This window comes from Silurus meridionalis, chromosome 9 (assembly GCF_014805685.1).
Source record: "Silurus meridionalis isolate SWU-2019-XX chromosome 9, ASM1480568v1, whole genome shotgun sequence".
Lineage (NCBI taxonomy): Eukaryota > Metazoa > Chordata > Actinopteri > Siluriformes > Siluridae > Silurus > Silurus meridionalis.
Genome location: NC_060892.1, coordinates 8,464,565 through 8,485,666, shown reverse-complemented (window position 1 = coordinate 8,485,666; position 21,102 = coordinate 8,464,565). Strand labels below are relative to the sequence as shown.

Genomic DNA, 21,102 nt, shown 5'->3' with positions numbered 1-21,102 from the left:
AGATAATGATCTTTGCTCAAAGGTCCAACAGTGGCAGTCATAGGATTTCAACTCATAACCTTTTAGTCTGGAGCACAGAACTGTACCCACTATTGCTACCCAAAGCAGTGCTTCCTGCTCTGATACATACTTCCTCTTTATGTCAAAGACTGAGACAGATAAGCAATGGTCTAAAACTGGCCATTTGGCACAGCTGCCATCCTTCTTGCTACTTCGTGATGACACATTAAAGGAAGCTGAGCTCAATGGAAAACACAAAGTTTTGAAACTCTGGCTCGGTTTCAGAAATGTCTCACATGATTTTTTTGCTCCAGCATTGGGCAGTATTCCAATCCAGGAGGCTGAGTTACTCGGACCGAGGTCATATGTTCTGAATTTGGATGAAGCACTTGTCAGCTCTTTTCCAGCAAGAGTGCTGGAATTGTTTCCTCACTGTGAGGTTTTATGAGGGCCGGTTTTCATGTTTCCATCTGAACCCGATCATCAAGGCCCGTTCGCCGTGCGGTTATTATCAAGCAACGCCGGCGAATTTTCTTGCAGTCAGTCTTTCCATGCAAAAACCACAAGACACTTCAACTGCTGTGCAGCAGGGCTAAAATATAAAACCAGCACTTGGAAAAATACTTTCGACTCCTGGGCACATGGGTTTGTCAACATCATGACTTTGCTGATTTTGTTTCTTTTTTTATTGATATGAACTGCAATCACATGAATATGTTTGTGAACTCACTGATAGCATGTAGCAGATGTGTATTTTCGGGCTTAAGAAAACAAAAATGGCAATTAAAGGACTACGTTTGGGGGGAAAAGAGAAGAAAGAGACAGTGTATGATTTTAAAAAATGCAACAGAAATATAAAGGAATAAAATGTATTTGTAATTATTAGTTTGTGTGTGTGTGTGTGTGTGTGTGTGTGTGTGTGTGTATGGATCACGCCATTCCTGCACCGTTTTAGTACTGTTTTTAATGTACACCCATCAACTTCTTTATACGATGTTTCAGATGAGTCATAACAAAATAATACTCTGGATATACAATGTAAAGGCATCAACACTTGAAATTTTAATTTACTTTCCTGCCTACCTGCAGAAACTCCTTTAGCTTTTGAATTAGATTTGCGTACCTTCTGGATAAATTTTATTTCTAAATTGTGCATCAATGCGGAAGGAGCCCTTAAACCTTCAGTGGTGTTGCTTGGACAGATACAGAGACCAATATATTTGATAGAAGATTTGTCCAAGTCTTTCTTTCTCAATCTCTATCTCTATCGTTCTCTCTATAAGGTAGGGTTTTATCATTTTTATTGTTTTACATTTCATACACTCTGCCATTCATTTTCTCTCTTACTTACTTATTGACTTACCTGTAATATACACAATAAGCCAAATTTGGTGTACCTTTCAACATGCACTTGAGCAACACAACTAATGCAGCTAACAAGTAAGGGAAGTTTCTAGCTACCAGGTTACCATTGTGCCTATTGTTTGATCATGTGTGTACCTTAAAAGAAATCATTTCATTTGAAATATGGGAATATTCCATTAATGTCCAAGTTTATAAACAAAGTGCCAGTGTAGCTACGGGATTTTTGTTTCAACCAAGCACAAGACACCAGTGATTTAAAGCCAATAGAAACTATACAAGCAAATCTAAACTTCAGGCAGAATCAGGTATTGCTCATGATTGGTTGGTTGAAAAGAAAACCTGCAGCCACACCAGCTGTTTGCAGATCAGATTGGACTCCAGTGGTATAATCCTACCTTCAAAGTTCATGCCAAACCTCCTACATGAGTCTGATGCTCAGACAGAGGGGCACCAAACTGTAACCTCTTTTTAGGAATCGTGCTAAATACCCACCCCCAATGTACAATCATAACTGCACAAGTGTATAATACTGCCACGACACACTTTTCTCCATCGGTTTATCGCAGAATTGGATTTGCCACATAACTAATTTGTTTTCGCTGATTTTCCCGGTATGTTGCGGATAGCACGATAGACCACAAAAACTTAGGGGGATTGTTTTTATGTAGTTTTATGTTGAAATAATAAAATGTATTAATACAAATAGAATTATCAATTATAAAATGAAGAAAAATGTTAATGCAGTACAGAACTGTATACATAAAATAGCATTTTCGGGGTGGCGTTCGTTCATCGCGGTTTTTTCATTCATTCAATAATGGGCGATTACGGTACTACACTTTCCTAGGTTTATTTTTGTCCAGCTGTACATTTTGACCGATTTACTTTTTTTTCTTCAGATGTGCAACCTGCTGTATCCACTACTAAATAAATACATTTAGTTTTATTAATTTAATTTAATCTGCCAATGAGACTCGAGTCCCTCCCACTTGGCTCATGTAAATTCACAGGTTCGACTTCCATTTGTGTTTGTTTTTTGCCCAGTGCCCAGATTTTGCACTTATATCACACTATTGTTTTTTTTTTTTTTTTTTTGTAGTTCTGTGTGCTCTTGCATTATGTTTTGCACCTAAAGAAATGACATTGCATTCCATTACTATTATGAAGGTACCAATGAATGACATGAACAACCCTCTTGACTTGACTGGAAACAATCGGTAGACAACGTGACTTAATTTCCAAGCAGGTAATTTAAGGTGAACTGCACCAATCATTGTACAAATAGACAGCAAGGAGACGATCAATAAGACTCCTGCACTTCACAGCAATTATTTGATGTCTAGACAGCATTCACATGAATCCTTTTCCCTAAGGTGGTGTGAGCTACCACTTTTATTTTTAGCAATATTCAGTGCTAAGCTCAAATCTGCTCTGAGAGTTTATTCACAGATGTGCTAAGGACACCTGATTCACGGTGACTTCTATAAATTTATGTACGCCAGACAGCGTCACTGTCTCAGACATCAGTTTGTCGTTGCTGTAGTGTTTTCAGATGTGCCAATACTGCTAATGCAAATAACAGTTTATGAAGTGGATTTTCTCCCCATCAGACGGGCACCAAACAACCCACTGTGGCCACCACTAAATAATATATAACATTTTTATTCATTCGTTTTAATCTACTACAAAGTCAACAGTCCCACCCAATTGGTTTCTACTGGCTCATCAGTTTTATATCTTTCTTTTAGTCAATTTTATTCCAGTTTGGGCTGACAAACCAGAAATCTGTAGCCTTCATCTGGCTGTTGTTTTACCACTGCAGCTGTATGGTTGAACCGTAAATGTTGGCACCTCTGTGTCACTTAAGTACTTCCTACTTCATTATTTAGCACCACAAAAGATAAAAAAGGCAAGTGTAAGCATTCTCACACACCAAAACCAGAACAAAACAAACCCAGAACATGTTCGGCTCTGCAGCGAAAAAAAACAAAACAAACCATTTCCAGCATCAAGATGGCCACTACTAGTGTTTTTAACTGTTATGCCATTTTTATACATAGCAATACGTCATCTTGCTGAAATTACATAAGCCAGTCAGCACAGTTTGAGTGATGTGTGAGAATGATGCAGTTTGCACAATTCTAAACTGGCTTCTCTTTTTTTTTTTTTAGATTAGGTTGAGAGCTAAATATAATACGACAAAACTAAAAATAGTACACAGATGACTAGATTTTATTTTTGGCCAAACCTTCTTTTTAATATATGGGGAGAAATATCAATGTAGATTTAATGTTTCAGGTCTAGCAAGTACTAGATTCTTATTACGCTAAAGTTGTAGAGACACTTTACAATTTTCTGTGGACATAAATGCTCTTATTTTAATGCAATATTTGCATTATACAGCGTCAGGAAATTATAATATTAACTATAACATCACCCGCATCACTGACTTACTCTGCCTTCTAAAACCTGTATAAACAAGACAGCACACAGAGATATATATATATAAAAATATTAGGCAGATGGAATTATATATATTTTTGGACACCGTGTGACACTTAGTAAGCTAAAGATGGACTTTGACTATTTCCTGTGGTAAATTTGTTGGTGTAAATGGACATTTCTTCACATGAAAAAACGTTACACTGTTAAAACTAATAACTAAGTGTTCTGGGGGGAAAAAAAACCTTTACACTTAATTTGACTGTATGCATGCATTAACTGTTAAAACTAACCCATGCTCATACTGCATTGTGGGTAAGAGACACATCATGTGGGTAAATAACAGCATCTACTATACAACCAGGAAGTCTCATTGGAACAAATGTGAATGTGTAACACTGTTTTTGACATCTATTACAAGTTACTCAAGGCCTAACTCAAAATTCATTTTGTTTATTTACACAGAATGTCAGTTAGCACTGCATAATGACTGAAGCAACACACTTCTTTCATGTACCATTTTATTGGACTTATATAGAAATACTTAAAAAAAACATGAAGTAGCACCATTACTTAAGTTTTACTTTATCATGTAGAACTTTAAATGTCAGAAAAATAAAACTCTTGATACATTTTTCAAATCTTGTTTCAGCAAATATAATATTAGTATTTGACCATGAGGTTAAAGGCCTTTTTATCATAAAATAAAATATACTTTGTTTTTAAAACTTTGCTCAATAAAGTACTTTTACGCTCAAGTAACTTCACCTACATATACATAAACAAGTGGTAAACAAATGTATTAAAATAGAAATACTAAAACTATAGTGGTGCAACAGAAGTCTGTAATACCCACTGGAATCTAATTCATACAAATTGTTTTAGAAAGCATAAATGGTTTCCTTTTGTCCAACTTACTAAGTTTTATACATTTGAATGCTTCGTAATAATATAGAATAAAATATGCTTTATATTACTGAATAAAAAATATGCTGGGTGAAACGGATTTAAAAGATTTTTTTTCCATTCCTTTTTTTTTTGTTGCTGAACCTAGAAACCCTCAGTCCAAACAGAATACTGCCGTGTTTCGGATCGTCCATCCACATTTTGTTCCGTGTGATATTAAAATAATACAGTGTTCTTCGCCCGAAGGCCATACTTAAAAAATAAACCATATTTGAACCCAGCTACAAAAAAGTTCACTGAACTTAAATTAAAATATCTGTAAACATCTTTGCCATATGAAATATAATCTTTCAAGTCAAAAAAGAATAAAATACTTCAATCTGTATTAATGTCATTACTATCTAAAACGTGTGGATTTCGTTGGATCGTTTTGTTCTATACATACATTAGAGATATGCAGGATATGTTATCGCTCCGTCTCGGATAAATTTGTAGTCGCTGCTGTAGGTCTACCGAGGTGTTTCCGATCCCTTGGTGAAATCGAAAGGCCTGACTTTTGTTAACAGTCTACACGCTGACTCACGTACCTTTGGCCAGCCGTTTGTGGCCTTTCTCCGGACTATTTGCGGAAAACTTTGTCTGCGTAGTCTGTACTAGAACTATGTAGATTACTAGGCTTTTAAATACGTTTAAAACATGCATTAGAGGTTGAAATTCTTCGTCCCGAGCTACAGTATAAGCAAAATGACACCAGAGCCCTCGTTCGGCTTTTCACTTTTTTTGGATACTGCAGCTTCACGAACATATGTATATACACGTATGATAGACGCGTTATTATTAGGAGTTTTCATAAAGCCATAACAGGAGTTTGTGATTAAATGTTCCGCCGTGGTGCTATCTTTGTTTCTATCCTAGTCTTCTCTTTAGTCATTGTCTTTTTGTTCATTATGAAAATATACGTATTGCCTGAGTAACTGCAGCGTGGCAGACGGGGCATTCAGGGTCGCTGCGCTCGCAGATGCGGTTGGCACACTCCATGCAGAAGAGGTTATGGCCGCATGGAACGAGGGCGGCAATGACCTCGCTCTCGAAGCACACTGAACAGTCCCGGCTGCCTTTGCGGCTCGTCCCCGAGGAAGAGGAGGAAGAGGAAGATGATGACGAAGAGGAGGACACAGATGAATCTGAGGGCAACCCAGGGAGATGGGAAGCCATGTTGTTGTAGCCCGGGAAATTTAAAGAGCCTCCGCCCGGATCGCTGCGTACCCTCCGGGCCAGTGGATGATCGCTGATGCCACTCACATGATGAAGAGGTGGGGACAGACGAGGCTGCGTGGAGCAGTTCATCCCATTCAGCCGCCTCTGATTGGCCAGGATCCCGTTCGCGTTACAGGAAGCATTGGAAGGGAATATGGATGACGATGTAGCACCGTTTGTTATGCTCATGCTACGTTCGTACTGAGACCAAATCAAACCGGGCGCCGGGTCAAATCCGGGCGAGGAATCAAAAGCGAGTTCGGCGCAGTCAGGGGATATGATCTCACCGCCGTAAACAAACGAGTTGCCATTGATGTTCAGGTTGTTGTTGTTATTATTGTTGTTGTAGCTCAGTGCAGGACTCGGCGGGCTATAGTTGGTGCCGAAATACGAGTCTGTGGAGGCGCTACCCAGAGAACTGGAGCTGTCGTTGCGATAGCTGGCGAAGGGCTTGCGTCCAAGGCTGGGTGTGGCACTAGCACTAGAATTTGTTTTGCCCCATGGGGTGGCGTGATGACTGCTGCCACTCGCTGCATGCATTTCAAAGCCCACATCTGTGCCATTGGCATGGAAGTCATTGTCGTCAGTGGCATTGGCGAACTCGATCAGCCCAGCACCTGTGCGCATAGCGATGTGCGCCTCGATCTCGTCACGCGCCCGGTCCACATTCTCTGGCATGCCTGTTACCTCGAACACGGGCTCCTTGTCTCTGCTCGGGGTCACGATATAGGTGTGCGTCTGCTGTTGGATGCGCTTGATTGTGGCTCCTTTGGGTCCCACCACCAACCCAACGACGCGGTATGGCACTCGCACCTGTATGGTGGTTTGACCCGGCAGATTGGGCGGCCCGGGCACGCTGCCACTCCCATTCATGCTGCTGTTTTTGTTCCGCGATGCTCGGATCATAGAGAAATGCTCAGCCGCCGAGATGATTTCCCTTCGAGCCATGGCTACGTCTTCCCTCCTGCCCGTCACTACAAACACGGGCTCCTCCCCTCGCACAGGAGTCTTAATGTAGGTGTTGGTCTTGGCACGCAGGGCTTTAATCTTACAACCTAAAATTTGACAAATGACAAACAGATAGAATTAAAACCAAAATAATAAACATCGGTGAAACTTTGAACTTGAACATCCTACACCAGGACTGCATGATGTTACAAAACAAAATATTATGACTGTATTGCAACACATGATGACTATGTGTAGTTATGTATTAGAACCGAGTGTACTGTAAAGCTGTGATGCGTCATTTGGGGCTGGTTTGTGTCATTGATCTCAAAACATTCGCAATTTATTACAGTTTTTCAATAGCTTGAATTTTCTGTGCAGTCCTGCGGTGCATAATATAAGCGAACACGCCTTTCTACGAGAGCCAAACAAAAGCAAACCAAAAGTAGCAAAAACGGACAAAAGAGGTTCAGGCAGCATTGCATTAAACGGTATTAAAAACAAATCCTAAACTTGACATCTACGGGATGTGACGAAACACAGGAAACGTCCTACACGCAAACGGTTGCACGCTCATGCATGCTGTTCGATCTAGGAACAAATGTAGGAACGACGATCCGCTTCGTTTTTTGCACACCATAAATTCAAACCACATGCTCTGCTACATGACACACAGTGGTCCAGGTCAAAAATAGCACAGATGGGGGAAGGAGGAAAAAAATGTGGATTTTCCCTGCTTTCGCATTTTCGCCCAGACAAGAGGGAAGGACCTTTTTGTCCGATATGTGACTAACTACAAAATGACAAGACGAGAAAAACAATAACACTACAGTTCCTCGAACCTGTGCATAAATTCCCCCTTGAGTGGTGAGTCAGGGGGGGTGTGGGGGGGGTGGGGTGGTATAGGAGTGTTAAAATCAGGACTACACAGACAAACAACTGGAACTGTCTGACCCATCTCAGCCTAAGTAGGCTATCACTCTGGTCTGGTGTGCTTCAGCAGCTTCTCAAGCACCTTTTAAATCTGGTTGCAGAGAAAAGTGCAGTTACACAAAGCAGACTACTGTCATAATGTGGGAATAATAGACCATACTAGTGATCATAATCATCATTAATAATCCCAGCATGTTCATGAAGTTACACATTGTAAAGCATCTCCTCATAATATTTTATTTATTTATTTATTTATTTATATTTAAGATGACAAAGAGGGGGAAGACCTAAGCGTGGTGCAGTCTGGTGTGCCAGAGCAAGAAGAGGCTGCAGAGCAACTCCCTTCCTTCTTGTGAGCCCAAAACAAAGCAAGATCATGCACCAGACTATTGTGTGTGAGACTGCATGGAAATAAACAGTGAATGCCTATGCACGCCACGTGATGCACGTTATAGCGTCATGCATCAAAGGTACATATCATGCATTTATAACATGTGTAAATGATAAGACTCACTAGGACGCATGGTCATCTAGGGACACCAAAACCAAACTCACCTTGTCTTCCCACGATCTCGGCCACATGCTCGGAGCTGGGCACGGGCACGCACTCGGTCATGTTCACGCTCTTCTTCCGGGGCTCGTTGTCGCACGCGGGTTTTCGTCCAGGTCGAGGAGGGTGAGGTCCAGCGCGAGCTGCAGCGCTCTTTGGTCGTCCAGGGCGTCGACCCCCTGACTGCCGCCGCCGCCGCTGCCATTCCTCTCCAGCTCGGGGAACAGGGAGCTCGGCATCTCGGGAAGTGTAAAATATATATAAAAAAAGAGGAGCAGGGGGGAGGCTGGGAAGGGAGAGGTGGGGGGGTTGTTATTTTCTCGGCAGCTTTCTTTGGATATCACCGGACAAAGGAGAGAACCAAGAGTGGAGAGGAGAAAAGAGGAGAGGAGCCTCGGGAAATAAAAGCCCCTGGTGCAGAAAAAAAGAAAGAAAATCAGTGCTCCCTCTATCTCTGGTCCTGGCAGTAAAAAAATAAATAAATAGAAAGAAAGGGAAGAAGCTGAAGCAGTGCAAATCCGAGCTCCCGATTTTATCCCCCCAGAACGCGTATTCCGAAGGTACTGGGGGTTGTTGCGGTGCCGGCGGTGGTACTAATTCCTCCGAAAATGCCCCTCCCTGCGCTCAGCTCTTTTCCTGTTTTCTCTCGGAGTTTTTTTGCTGCAGACACACAGCAGCAGCGGCACTATACTGGAGAGGGAAGGGAGGGATGATGGAGGAGGGGAGGAGGGGAGGAGGGGGGGGGTATGCTTGCATAACGTCACCGTCCGGGCAGCGAACAGTGGGGGAAAGAGGCGGGGCTATATACGCGTAAAGCCACCGGATTGGCGGACGTGTGCGCGACGAGTCGCTCCGCCTCGCGCTTGTTTTGCATGAACGGACCGCACTCGGAGGCAGCGCTGAAGCGTGGTGGTGGTGGGAGGAGTTGGGGAGGGGGTGCGGGCGGAGCGACGCCCCGCGCCGTGTCATCTGCTTCGATTGGATGCGACGCGTCGTTACATTTGCATGCCCTCGAAACGATTGGATGAAAGGCCGTTTGTGATTTGCATAAATCTCTATGATTTGATAGCAGCTCCTCCCCTCCCCGGAAGGAACGGAGAGCGTGTCGGACAGCCCCGCCTTCCTTTGTTGTCCCGTCAAAATCATTACACAGATTTTTGCCAGGCCTTATATATATATATATTTTTTTTGTTATAAAATCACGGTCTTTTTTTATACATGAAAATAATTTAGTGTAGGATTCACTGAGAAACTGTAAGGATTCACTGAAAATCGCTTTATACATCAAGCCCCGTTTACTTACTTTACTTAATTGCCTTTGTTCACCTATTAAACTGATCAGTGTTGCTGTGCCCGATCACGAGTCTGGTCTGGTTTAAAAGTAGGTTGCAGATTACGAGTTCTCCAGACAACTGAATGTGGGTGTTGTAACTAACCTATAGACCCACCATCTTAATGCAAAATTTCTCTATCCATTTATGTGAAGTAAATATTTTTCTAAACAGCTTCTCTGACACGATCACAGGACGTAAGAGGCTTCCCAAATTACATATTCCATTCTGTTATCAATATTCATCTATCAATATTCATCAGCCAGCATATTATTTGTCATGTTAAAATATATAACCTAAGCATTGTGATTTAATAAACTGACTAACAATTATTAAGTTGCTCACTGGGGAAGTACATGCCCAGACATGCTTTGTCCTGGAGTTCTGTGTGTGTGTATGTGTATGTGTGTGCGTGTTCGTGTGTGTGTGTGTGTGTGTGTGTGTGTGTGTGTGTCTTTCCTTCTCGTTCTTTGTTACTATCCGTCCGCCTCTCTTCCCCTTTGACTCCTAAGGGGTAACTGCTGCGGTCAAGCAAAGATCATTTCCTTGGGATGTTGGGAGTCTGGGACATTGTGCAGTATTTACATGATCATCATTCAATTACGGAACACAAACAAAGAGGAAATTATGCAACATCAGGTTCCTGTATTCTGTGTTTTACAATCGACACAAAAAAGAAAATCCACATTTCTCTCCTTTCGTACTCAAGGATCTAGAAAGTGTCCGGTTCAGATGTGATCAAAATAGATTGGGGTAATACGTGAGTCATGACTTGAATAATGACTTGAAATTGTTCTTGTAGTACATTCTTTGTTAAGTTATGAGACAAAAGATCCTCCAAACTGCATATGGTGATACAATTCTGTAAAGTAATGAGAGAAAGGAGGATGAGTCAAGTGTGTATGCACGTACTTGTTAGTCAGAAAAAAATGTGATTTGACAAATGTTGTAGACTTGCTGACAATACAGCACACAACACACCCAGAAAAGCATATCGGGACATGATACTGGTGTAATAATTGTTATATTGCCCAACCTTCAAAACAAGCATAAGAAAATGACAAGACTAGTCTGTATATATAGTGACCTAATCCCAAATACATAATTCAATCTGTTCAATCTCCATTCAGATGAATAGGCTTGACCGATTAAATATTAACAATGCACTTAGGCAATGTGTTTCGTCCCCTGTATATGAGCTGGAGACGTCCGTGTTTCTCCCAGCAGTTCCCCATCTGGGTGCACAAGTACCTTTTGTGGCTCAGGAGGTGGTGTATTGTGTGGGGGTTCTCTTCTTCTTACACAAAGAAAATCTCAAACCAATTCAGTGGCATTGAAATGAGAAGCGGCTTCTTTGTCACCTCGAGCCCTGGGAACAATAGCTATGCTAATTCGAACTGCCCCTCTAAACCTGAGTATGTGCTTCAAGCATCTCTTATTTAATGCTCACTCCTTTTTTTTTCCTTCTTCTTCTACTTTTTTTTAAACCCCCCCATTTTTTTTCCGTTGGGAAACATCTGGAGGAGCATTGTGCAAACTCCACATGTATGATCTAGGAGGTGTTTACAAAAGGCCGTTCTGATTCGAGATCCGGAATGGAAAGTGTATGCATGCTACCAGGCTCTGCAACATTACAGTGTGTCCTGTTGAGACTGAGAAATAATATTTTATTGGGCACTTGTAATGCAACAACGTTGGACACTAAAATACTAAAACATTTGCCACTGCAATGGCGTATTCATGCACACAAAAACTAAAATACTGAAAGAGTAAGTACTTTTAAATATTTAATTGTGTAATTCCACCCTTATATACTCAGAGCAGTAGACTAGTACTCATGTAACTATTTCTAAATATTAGCTTACATATCCAATAGCAATCAACAGCACTCCCAGTCTGTGGAAAACAAAGGGAGTTCAACCTCTGTTACGGTTAACTGCTTTTCAGCCAGTCAGTGCTTCCCTCTTTCTCTCTCACAGACACACACACACACTCACACACACTCACTCAGAGCAGAGGTTATCTAAAAAACAACCCTATCCATTCTCCAAGATCCTTGTAGGACAGTTCAAGCATTTCTGAAATAATTCAAATAAAGAAACACAAGACTGAACAATAGTATCCTTTATTCTTATATGTATGTGCTCATATTCCTCCAATGCTGCATTGTGCACATCATATTGAAGTGCACACGGTATCCCAATTTTTTCCCTCCCTTTTTGCCTTAAACTCCAGATGGGATTTCGCCTACTCTGCCTTGAATACATGAATACATCATACAAAATTGTGTTTAGTTTGTGTGTATGTTTAAGCAAGACTATATCTCCAAATTGTTTCCCATCAATATTTATCATTTTGCGAGCAGCGGCCATTTAAATCAGGTATAAGAAATATTTGGCACAAGCCTGTAAGCACAGTCGGCAGATTCGCTCTTTTGTTCTCAGCTCGCACAAAAAGACAAACACAGGTGAACCGACCCTAAGGATGAGTCTATTCAAATAGCACTAATCAAACATAAATACATCTCTTGAGTCACCAGACTGCTCCATGTGAGCATATGTGCTTTCTTCACTATTATATAACATTACTATAATTGTTCAGTTTGCTAGCTGAGGCTTTATATTTACCAGCAGCTATATTCCAGTATACCCTTTTCTACAATCCTTTGGTATTAAAATGTGTTATTGTGGGGCAGTTGGGCAAATGTTTTGAACAATTCAAGAATATATTTCAAGAAAGAGTCAGCATACATGTGAGTGATTTAAACCAGTAGAACAGGATCTATGATTTCGAGAGGAACTATTCTAACAGAGAGGACTGTTCTTATCCCAGTATGTGACTGGTGTATTATGGCAACTTACCTCAAAATCTGAATCACCTTTATTGCTAAGTATCATGGGTTGCAAGTACAGGGAATTTGTCATGGTTTGCTGGTGCTATAAAACATAATAGAAAAATAAAAAAAATTAAAGTAAGAAATAAGGACAGAAACTCTAACAAACAGAACAAATTGCACTAACACACCAAGGCAGCCATTTGCGGCACCATCTTAGTGGTCTTGGTATAGTAATTCTTTGTGGTTTTGCATTGTCAGCTTTTAGCTGGATCTTTCCCATTTTAATATATGTGCTGCCTAATAAAGATTCACATCATGTCAAAATCTGGGGTATTTGGAAGCTATTTGAGTTTGAATGAACACAAAGAGGATTTATTAGCCAGTTAGCCCCCCTAAAAAAACAGTTAATTAACACAATTCATTAATTTAAATAACATATTGTAAAAAAAAAACATGTACCTATCATATCTGTGCAGTTGGAGTTTGCTTAGTTATTTAGCTAGCTGTAACAACTAGCTGGTTTGGCAAACAGTATTCTCTTCAAGCCAAATTAGAAGACAGAGAAAATCAGCAAAACAAATTAGTTATGTGGCAAATACAATTTCGCGATAAACCGGGGGCACGAGATTCAAACCGCGGTGAAGCGGGGGATTACTGTACCACAGGACTATCACTCAATGAGAGCGATGACCAGACAAAACATGTATTTAACTCTGTCATTTGAATACTAGTAATATTATTACACTTTAACATGGCTAATTTCATTTTGGGTTCATGAACACTGTTCTTACAAATGCAGAGTAATCTTTTATCTTTAAACAAATATAGTATATGCTATAATATAGTATAGCATACTGATGGTAAATTCCAGTTAGCATTATACAAGGCAGGGCTCTGACAATTGAATCCAAACAACTACATGGTAAATACATGAGTTTTAAATCCCTATTTTGTTTATGAAAGGTTTGAGGAATGTTGTTGAAGCTGGACACTGGATTGTAACTGATGTTTGCTGACTGGCATTAAGTGTTGTCTTAAAGCTTTATCGCAAGTTAATTATCTTTCTTGTTTTTACTGAAAAAAAGAAGTTTAGTGGGGCAGGTTAGCGAGGTCCTTCGAGCTTTAAACTTCTGGTGGGAGAATAGAAAAAAAAGAGTCACGCTCCTGAGTGCACAGGGAGCAGGGTAGCGGAGTGTTTGGGGAAATACAGCAGTCAGTGGACTCATGTTCTCACTGAGATCATCTTTTTTCCCCTCTTGAGGGCTGTGTGTGCGTGTGTTAGAAAGAGAGAGAGGCAGGATGGGGAAATACATCAGATTTGCAGCTCTAGTTGCCCTTTAATCCACATTCATTGATGGGTTTAAAGTGTGTATGTATGGAAACGTGTTTTTGTACATGTTGTAATCTGTTCCATTGAAGTACTTAGAACTCCTGCGTTATACACTTTCATAGCTGACACACACATACACACATACAAGCTGAGCAGCATAACATCTTTTTCTTTATCATAAACCTATTTATGATTATGGTTGGTCTAATTTGGTGTGTTTGTGTGCATCCATGCATTCCACATGGAAGAGGTATAGAAGTGGGCCATATCTGCAGTGGTGCAGGGTGTGTGTGTGTGTGTGTGTGTGTGTGTGTGTGTGTGTGTGTGTGTGTGGGTGGGTTTGCGCGCGTGCACTGACACACTGAACTGGAGTGGCATTGAATCTGCCACATCCTATTGGCTGCCTGCCAGACGGCTGGAGAAGCATGCAGCAGAACGACAGGACAGCTGGGGCTGATCCCCCATAATGCACCACTCCTCCTCCACTCACCTTACGCCGCCTAATCCATCCGTACACCTCTCCACCTCCTCCTCTACCTCTTGTTCTCATCCGTGTTATGAATACTGCTGCGGAATTTCGCTCACTGTATGACCCGCCTCGAATAAGTCTGACTGAAAGGAAGGTCGTCTGGGGAGGAGAAAGGGGGAGAGAAATAGAGAGTGAGAGAGAAAGAGAGACATGGGTAGAAAGGTGTAAACCAGGAGACGTAAATCTATGCATTTAGTAACCTGCAGTTTAAATGTCTTAATACCTGTTTGCGTTGTTTGCGTTTATGTGTACATGTGCTGCATCTTCTGCATCAAGGAGTTCTGAGGAAAGTAAAAAAAAAAAACATTAGAGCTTAGGAAAAAGAGGTAATTACAAAGGTAAGAGGTGCTAATATAAGAAATAAATAGATCAGATATACATATTTGCTGACCTCAAATATGTGATTAATGCTTTGCTATATGGTTAAAGTTTGGATTCTGCCTCACGAGGAAAAAAAAGCATTTGTTAAATGAATAAAAACATAAATACTGAATCATTATTACGTTTAGGTGTACAGAAGGAAATGCTGAGTCCAGAATCGACGGATGCTAAACATGCAGAGCAGGAAGTGCAGAAATAGAGCGCTAATTACACTCTTAATGAGCAGGACAAGCTGTGCTACTCTTGCTGAAGGCTCACCGGGCAAACAGTGCCAGCCGTGCCAAGTTCAGCCACCCCGTAACACAAATGGTGAAGAACAATAAGGAGTGTGTGTTACAGTTCAGCTCTGTATTACGTTCAAACTGCACGCTGTTTCACACAGTCAAGTGTTTACAGCTGACTAAGTGACTAGAGTGTGTGAGGGATTTATGAATTCTGTCTTTGTCTGTCTGACTGGAAAAAAAATAGGCCCTCTGTTATAGCACTGAGGAACCCCAGCACAGGAAAGAAGGAAAAAGGAAGTGATGTAACAGTCGTATGCATGCTGTTAAGTTACAGGGGACAAATACTGCTCGGCATGGAGACACACATGTATGGGGAAAGATCTAATTACACAAAGCAGTGTGTTAGCTTTAATATCTAAAGATAAACTGACTTTCTGGCTTAAAAAAAATACCTGTACTTATTTATATAAAGCTTTTTTGGGTATTGTGTGTTTTACAACATATATTTCAATCAGAAGGGTGTATGGACTAAACTACTGAGTCTAGATACACATATTTACATAATTTCACAGATATAAGTAGTGGCATTTCATTATACCTCTTACAGACATAAATTTATTTTACTACACTGGTGGGATTTCTTACTGGGACAATGAAAGGTAACTTTCATTATTGTGAATGATGAATTCATTATTAGTATGTGCCTGGGCGGGATCACAGTGGTTTAAGAAATGCAGCTAGTTTATATAACTGTGTGAGATGGATTAAAGACCAGTCAGATAAAAATCTATATAGCCCTTTATGAAATAAATAAATAAATAAATGCAGTCTTTTAGTTCTGGCTATCTCCAGTATTGATTTAAATTACATATACAGTTATCGTTATTTGGAGCACTAAATAAATATCATTAATATCAACTAATTTAGATAATTCCCAGACATAGCCAAATTCACCACTGTCTTATTTTGCCACCAGAGACACAATAACAAGATGTGGGTACTGTTGTGCAAGATTACACAATTGTACTGACCCTGTATCAGCCTTTCTAAGCTTAAATCTTACAGCATGCCTAACTATGATTCGCTCTTCAGATATAGCAGGTTTTCAATCTACTTCAAGGCAGATTCCCAGAAGTTCAAAATTAAGCAAGTTGCAAATAGTTTACAACATCCCCTCAAAACAAACATCATTATCTCAGTTAGCGTACATGCTAATGGCAGCCTTACCGCTAACACTCAATAAATGACCAGATTTACGCCTAACACTCAATAAACGTCCGAATAAAGTCCAAAGATGTACTGACATTTCCAAGCCTAGAAACAAAAGCACGCACGGACATTAACTTGCTCTGGTGGTTTTTTCTTCAAAGAATTCCTTGTTCATAATCACCGGTTAGCAGCAGAGCTAACAAGTTTTGTTTTTTTTGTGTGTGTTTGTGTGCCCAGAAGATTATCCCCCAGGTGTGGTTTTCTGGCTTTTCACTACTAAGTGCAAAAATATAAAACCAATGTGGGTTTTTGGTTCATTCGTTGTGGAATTGGGATCAAGCCTCACTAGAATGCTGAACACTTTAATGGCTACTGGCAACTTTTCTAACCACATGTCAAAAGATAAAGCATAAAAACACGGATAACACTTAAAAAATTAACTACGAGGTTTGATTTGGCAAACGTGTGCCACGCAATGAAAGAAAAACAGATTCAGATACAAATGAGAAACACACACACACACAGAAAGACAAAAAGACTAAGAGAGGAAGTTCTCACTTAGGGCAAAGGCTGTGTTTTGAGACAGTTTGTAGAGCTTGCAGGTCAGATATGAAGTTCCACTGACTTCAGGCTGCATTGATCGGATGCTTGGGAGGCTTCCAAATCAGCAACGCAAACGATCAGATCAGCTTCCAAAAGGCAACAGCAACAATAGGTAAGCCTAAGGTTATAGCTGTGAATGTGGGTTTATTGTTCATTGTAACTATAATATGGCTTTTATGTATAACTTACACATATGCTTCATATTCCTTTGTGACGTGAATCAACCTGTAAAGAGAGCGAATGAGGTCATTGTAGTACACTACAGCTTCCAGAAGGGGGAGCGCTGCAAAGTAACCATGCAGACAGAACAAAGACCAGAAGCACCATGCCTGAAACAAAGACTTCCCCTCCAAATAATCTGGTCCTGGTTCATGCTCTCTGCGGAAAAACCTTGCTGTCAACACCTACTGATCCTGGCTTTTAGGCGTAAGCTGCCCTCCTTCATCAAGGCTGTTATGTAGAGCAGAAATTTTTTGCTGGTAAGGTAAAATCTCAGGGAATTTACTTTTAAATCATGATGTTGGGATACAAAGAAACTGGTTGTTTAGGACTTCAATCGGGAAAAGTAAAAGGCAAGGGGCCCCCATTTATATGACAAATCTAAATCAGCATGTTTGCTTGTCCTTGAAGATTGTTCAGTATGTATTTCTCTCAATAACCCCCCCCCTCCCTCCCACTTTTCTTTTTACCTTTAATATGATCTAGCGACCCACAAAATTCCCACAAAAGTGACAAACAAATTTCAACATTTTCAAAGCAGACAACAAGAATGGGTTGTATAACTTTCATAATGCATGCAACTGTGCATAAATTAGCCAAACACATTCAAATGCATGTTCAAAAGAAATGTGTGTGTTGTGTTCATGATTCAGTGGGCGTGTCTAAATCTTGGTTACCATTTGCCAATAATGTGTTTTTTTTTAATACATTCGTATTTATATAATAATGCCATTAATTGTGTATGTAGAGCATATAATTGAGTAAAAGTGCATAGCTCTGCAGAATCTTTTCTAATTGTTTCATTGTGCCACATAAAACAGCACGAATAGTATTGACTCATTGGCTGCTCTAAATGCATAACAGTTTGGGTTCTTCCCCAAACTCTTTTTTTCTGGTTCCTGGTAGCATTCAATTCTGCCTTCACTTGAACTAGGAGACCCAAACGTGTTTTATCATGACAATGCCCCTGTGTACAAACTGAGGTTCCTGAACATATGCTTTACATGGGTTGGAGTGGAAGATCTTGAGCAGCCTGCTAGATATCTGACCTCAGCCCTATTAAACACCTTTGGGATGATTTGGAACACTGACTGTACCCCAGGCCTCCTCACACTACATCAGGACCTGATTAATTGTGGCTAAATGAGCACAAATCTCCACAACCACACTTCAAAATATAGTGGAACAGAAGAGTGGCGGTTATTATAACAGCAAAAAACATTATCTTGTGGTCAGGTGTCTACAAACCTTTGTCCTTACAGTGTACCTATAGAATATGAGAAGCAGCCTATTCCTCTTCCTTTGTATTGTGAATAAAACCCATGTGAGCAGGACTGTTCCCTGTTTCACTCTCCTACAACGCTCTATTAGGCCAAGCCTAAATTAGCTATGGTTTTAATGGTTTTTGAAGATTTTTAAGGTTGCCTGTTTTATAGCCCTTTTCGGCACTTAAAGCTGCAGTAATGGTACAAAAGGGCAGGTGGGTTTTAGCGGCTCACCTTTCACATTTATTGAATTTAGACGGCAGGGTGACTGCTCAAATGAATGGCTCGCTTTATTCCTCATAATGGCCTGGGCTGCACTTAAAAACGAGCTTGGTTAGACCAGCAGTGAAGCCATGTTGTTTTAATGATGAGGAACATACATGTTTTGAGTGACTCTCTCATGCACGCAGACACGTGTGTGGTGGTTTCTGGACTGATCTGCCCAGATATGGTCCCAAAATTGCCACTCATGAATCACACAGTTGAATAAATAGCATCTCTGGGGGCCAATCCGCCAGGAAGCTCCATTAAAGGCAATCCCCTTTATGATTATAGCTTGAGCATAAAAGCCAAGAGCTGATAGTTTTGTACATGATAATGAGTCAGAGAAAGTGAGAAAGAGAGAGGGTGAGAGAAAGAGAGAGATTTCCAAGAACTCAGCCATGAATTGCAAATGTTGTATAGGTTGTAATAGATAAATGGTATTAGTCATATATCTTTTTGCAGTTTGAACAGCATGACTAGCAAATAGCAAATAAACTTTCCTTTTGAGACAGTACAATATGTAACATTTTGATTCAGTTCATTCAATTATTTGATTCAGACAGCAATTCAATATAAAAGAATATGATCCCGTATTGGGTAAACAGTTCATTTTTTTCAGGAGCGTTTGATTTGAATTAAAGTAAACAACATGTCTTCTAGTGAAAAAGGCAGACATGGAGGCCACACCCCCTTCATTTGAAATAATAAACAGCAAGGACACACCTCCTTGACTTGGATTGATAGACAGAGAGGGCACACCTCTGTTAATAATGACAGAGAGGATTCACCTTCATTACTTTGAATGACAGACAGAGAGGACACACCTCCTTTACTTGGAATAACAGACAGAGAGGACACACCTCCTTTACTTGGAATAACAGACAAAGAGAACACACCTCCTTTACTAATGACAAACAGAATGGACATACCGCCATTGCTTGAAATGACAGACACAGAGGACACACATCCTTTACTTGAAATAGTAAACAGAGAGGACACCTCTTCTTCACTGGGAATAACAGACACTGAAGCCACGCCTCTTTCACTTGTAATTGAGACAGAGAGGACACACGTCCCTTTGCTAGAAATGACAGACACAGAGGCTACACCTCATTCACTGAGATCTGAGACCTCAAAACTATTCAGCATGAACTTTAAGAAATTTTCAGTGGATTTAAGTTATATTCCAATATACTTAAATTTTTCTGTTCATGTAATCAATCTGACAAAACCTAACCTTTTTAACCAGTGTAGTAACCTGAAACTCAATCAGAATTCAGGCTAGCTTCTATTTTTAAGTTTCATAATCAATTCAATATAGTATGTTTACAGGGAAGTAGTAAATCAACTGTGAAAATTGCAGATCATTGTCGTATTTCAAAAAAAGTGTATACATTTTTCCATTAAAAACACATACCATTTCACCAGTGCAGTCTGGGTCAGAGCAAATTAAGACACTAATACGTTATCTATATCATCTTTATCTGCATCACTGAATCTTTCTACAGTGTTTGTATAAGCTGCCTCAGTAATAACTTGCGTGCAAATGTGCACGTCTTCTCATCTGTAATTACAGCCTTACATAATTTAGTGTCTTGTACTTGCAGTTTCTCAAAGGAAAATCAACTGCAGCTCAAGAAAAGAAATGCACAAAGCAAAATATTGAGGAAGAGGGGATGAGGATGTGGACAGAACGATGAGATTTGTAGATCAGCAAGAAGCATTTTTTCCCCATTAAATCTAACTACATGGAAGCAGATGTTTTTAAACTGAAACTGTTATTTTGTACAAATACTGACCATACCCCACCCTAGTAAGATTTTTTGTGTTCCACCATATGATCCTAAAACCAATTTTGCCTTCTCAAAAATACACTACACTGACCCATATATACATTAAGACCAACCTATTCCCTATTCACTTCTCTCTTCACTAAATTTTAATAAACTTCAATTTTCTGGGAAGGATTTCATCCAGATTTTGGAGCATTGCTGTGGGGACTTATGCTTGTTTAGCCACAAGAGCATTGTTGAGATCAGGCACTGATGTTATGAGAGGAAGCCTGGGGTGTTCCAGTTCATCCCAAAGGTATTCAATGGGGTTGAGGTCAGGGGTCTGTGCAGGACACTTGAGTTTTCCTGCTCTACCTTTGGCAAACCAAGTCTTCAAGGAGCTTGCTTTGTGAACAAGAGAATTATGCTGGGGGTTCAGTTTTTTAGCTCCTACTTAGTTCTTAGATAAGGAAAATTCGATTTTACTATTATCTACAATGCATGCTTTAGTATGACAATTTTCAAAATTGTCATACTAAAACATGCATTCCAGATAATAGTGTGTGTCCGACTTGGTTTTAATCTTCAGATGTCCACATAATTTCAACAATTTTGTTAAAACTCTCTGGTTCTGCAGTAGAAAATTAAATTAAATGCCCACTATAAGCTGATTTATTGTTATTGTGAGAAAAATCAGGTAACAGCCAAGTTCAGACCGTGTCAAGGATTCTTCAGTGT

The 21,102-nt window shown here is 40.2% G+C and overlaps 1 protein-coding gene and 1 long non-coding RNA gene across 2 annotated transcripts; both read right to left on the bottom strand.

Moving 5' to 3' along the window:
- Window positions 1-4,244: 4,244 nt before the first annotated feature.
- mex3b (mex-3 RNA binding family member B) lies at window positions 4,245-9,100 on the bottom strand. Its single transcript, XM_046858330.1, is given in 3 exon segments — window positions 4,245-7,025; window positions 8,407-8,505; window positions 8,508-9,100. Coding segments are annotated over 3 exon segments (1,599 nt in total). The 5' UTR covers window positions 8,641-9,100; the 3' UTR covers window positions 4,245-5,658.
- Window positions 9,101-10,413: 1,313 nt separating this feature from the next.
- On the bottom strand, window positions 10,414-16,967 carry LOC124391604. The gene is made up of 5 exons (XR_006927010.1): window positions 16,800-16,967; window positions 14,651-14,708; window positions 14,389-14,526; window positions 12,594-12,668; window positions 10,414-10,594 (listed from the first exon to the last, which is right to left on the bottom strand). It is a non-coding gene; the product is annotated as an uncharacterized LOC124391604 (long non-coding RNA).
- Between the last annotated feature and the right edge of the window lie 4,135 nt (window positions 16,968-21,102).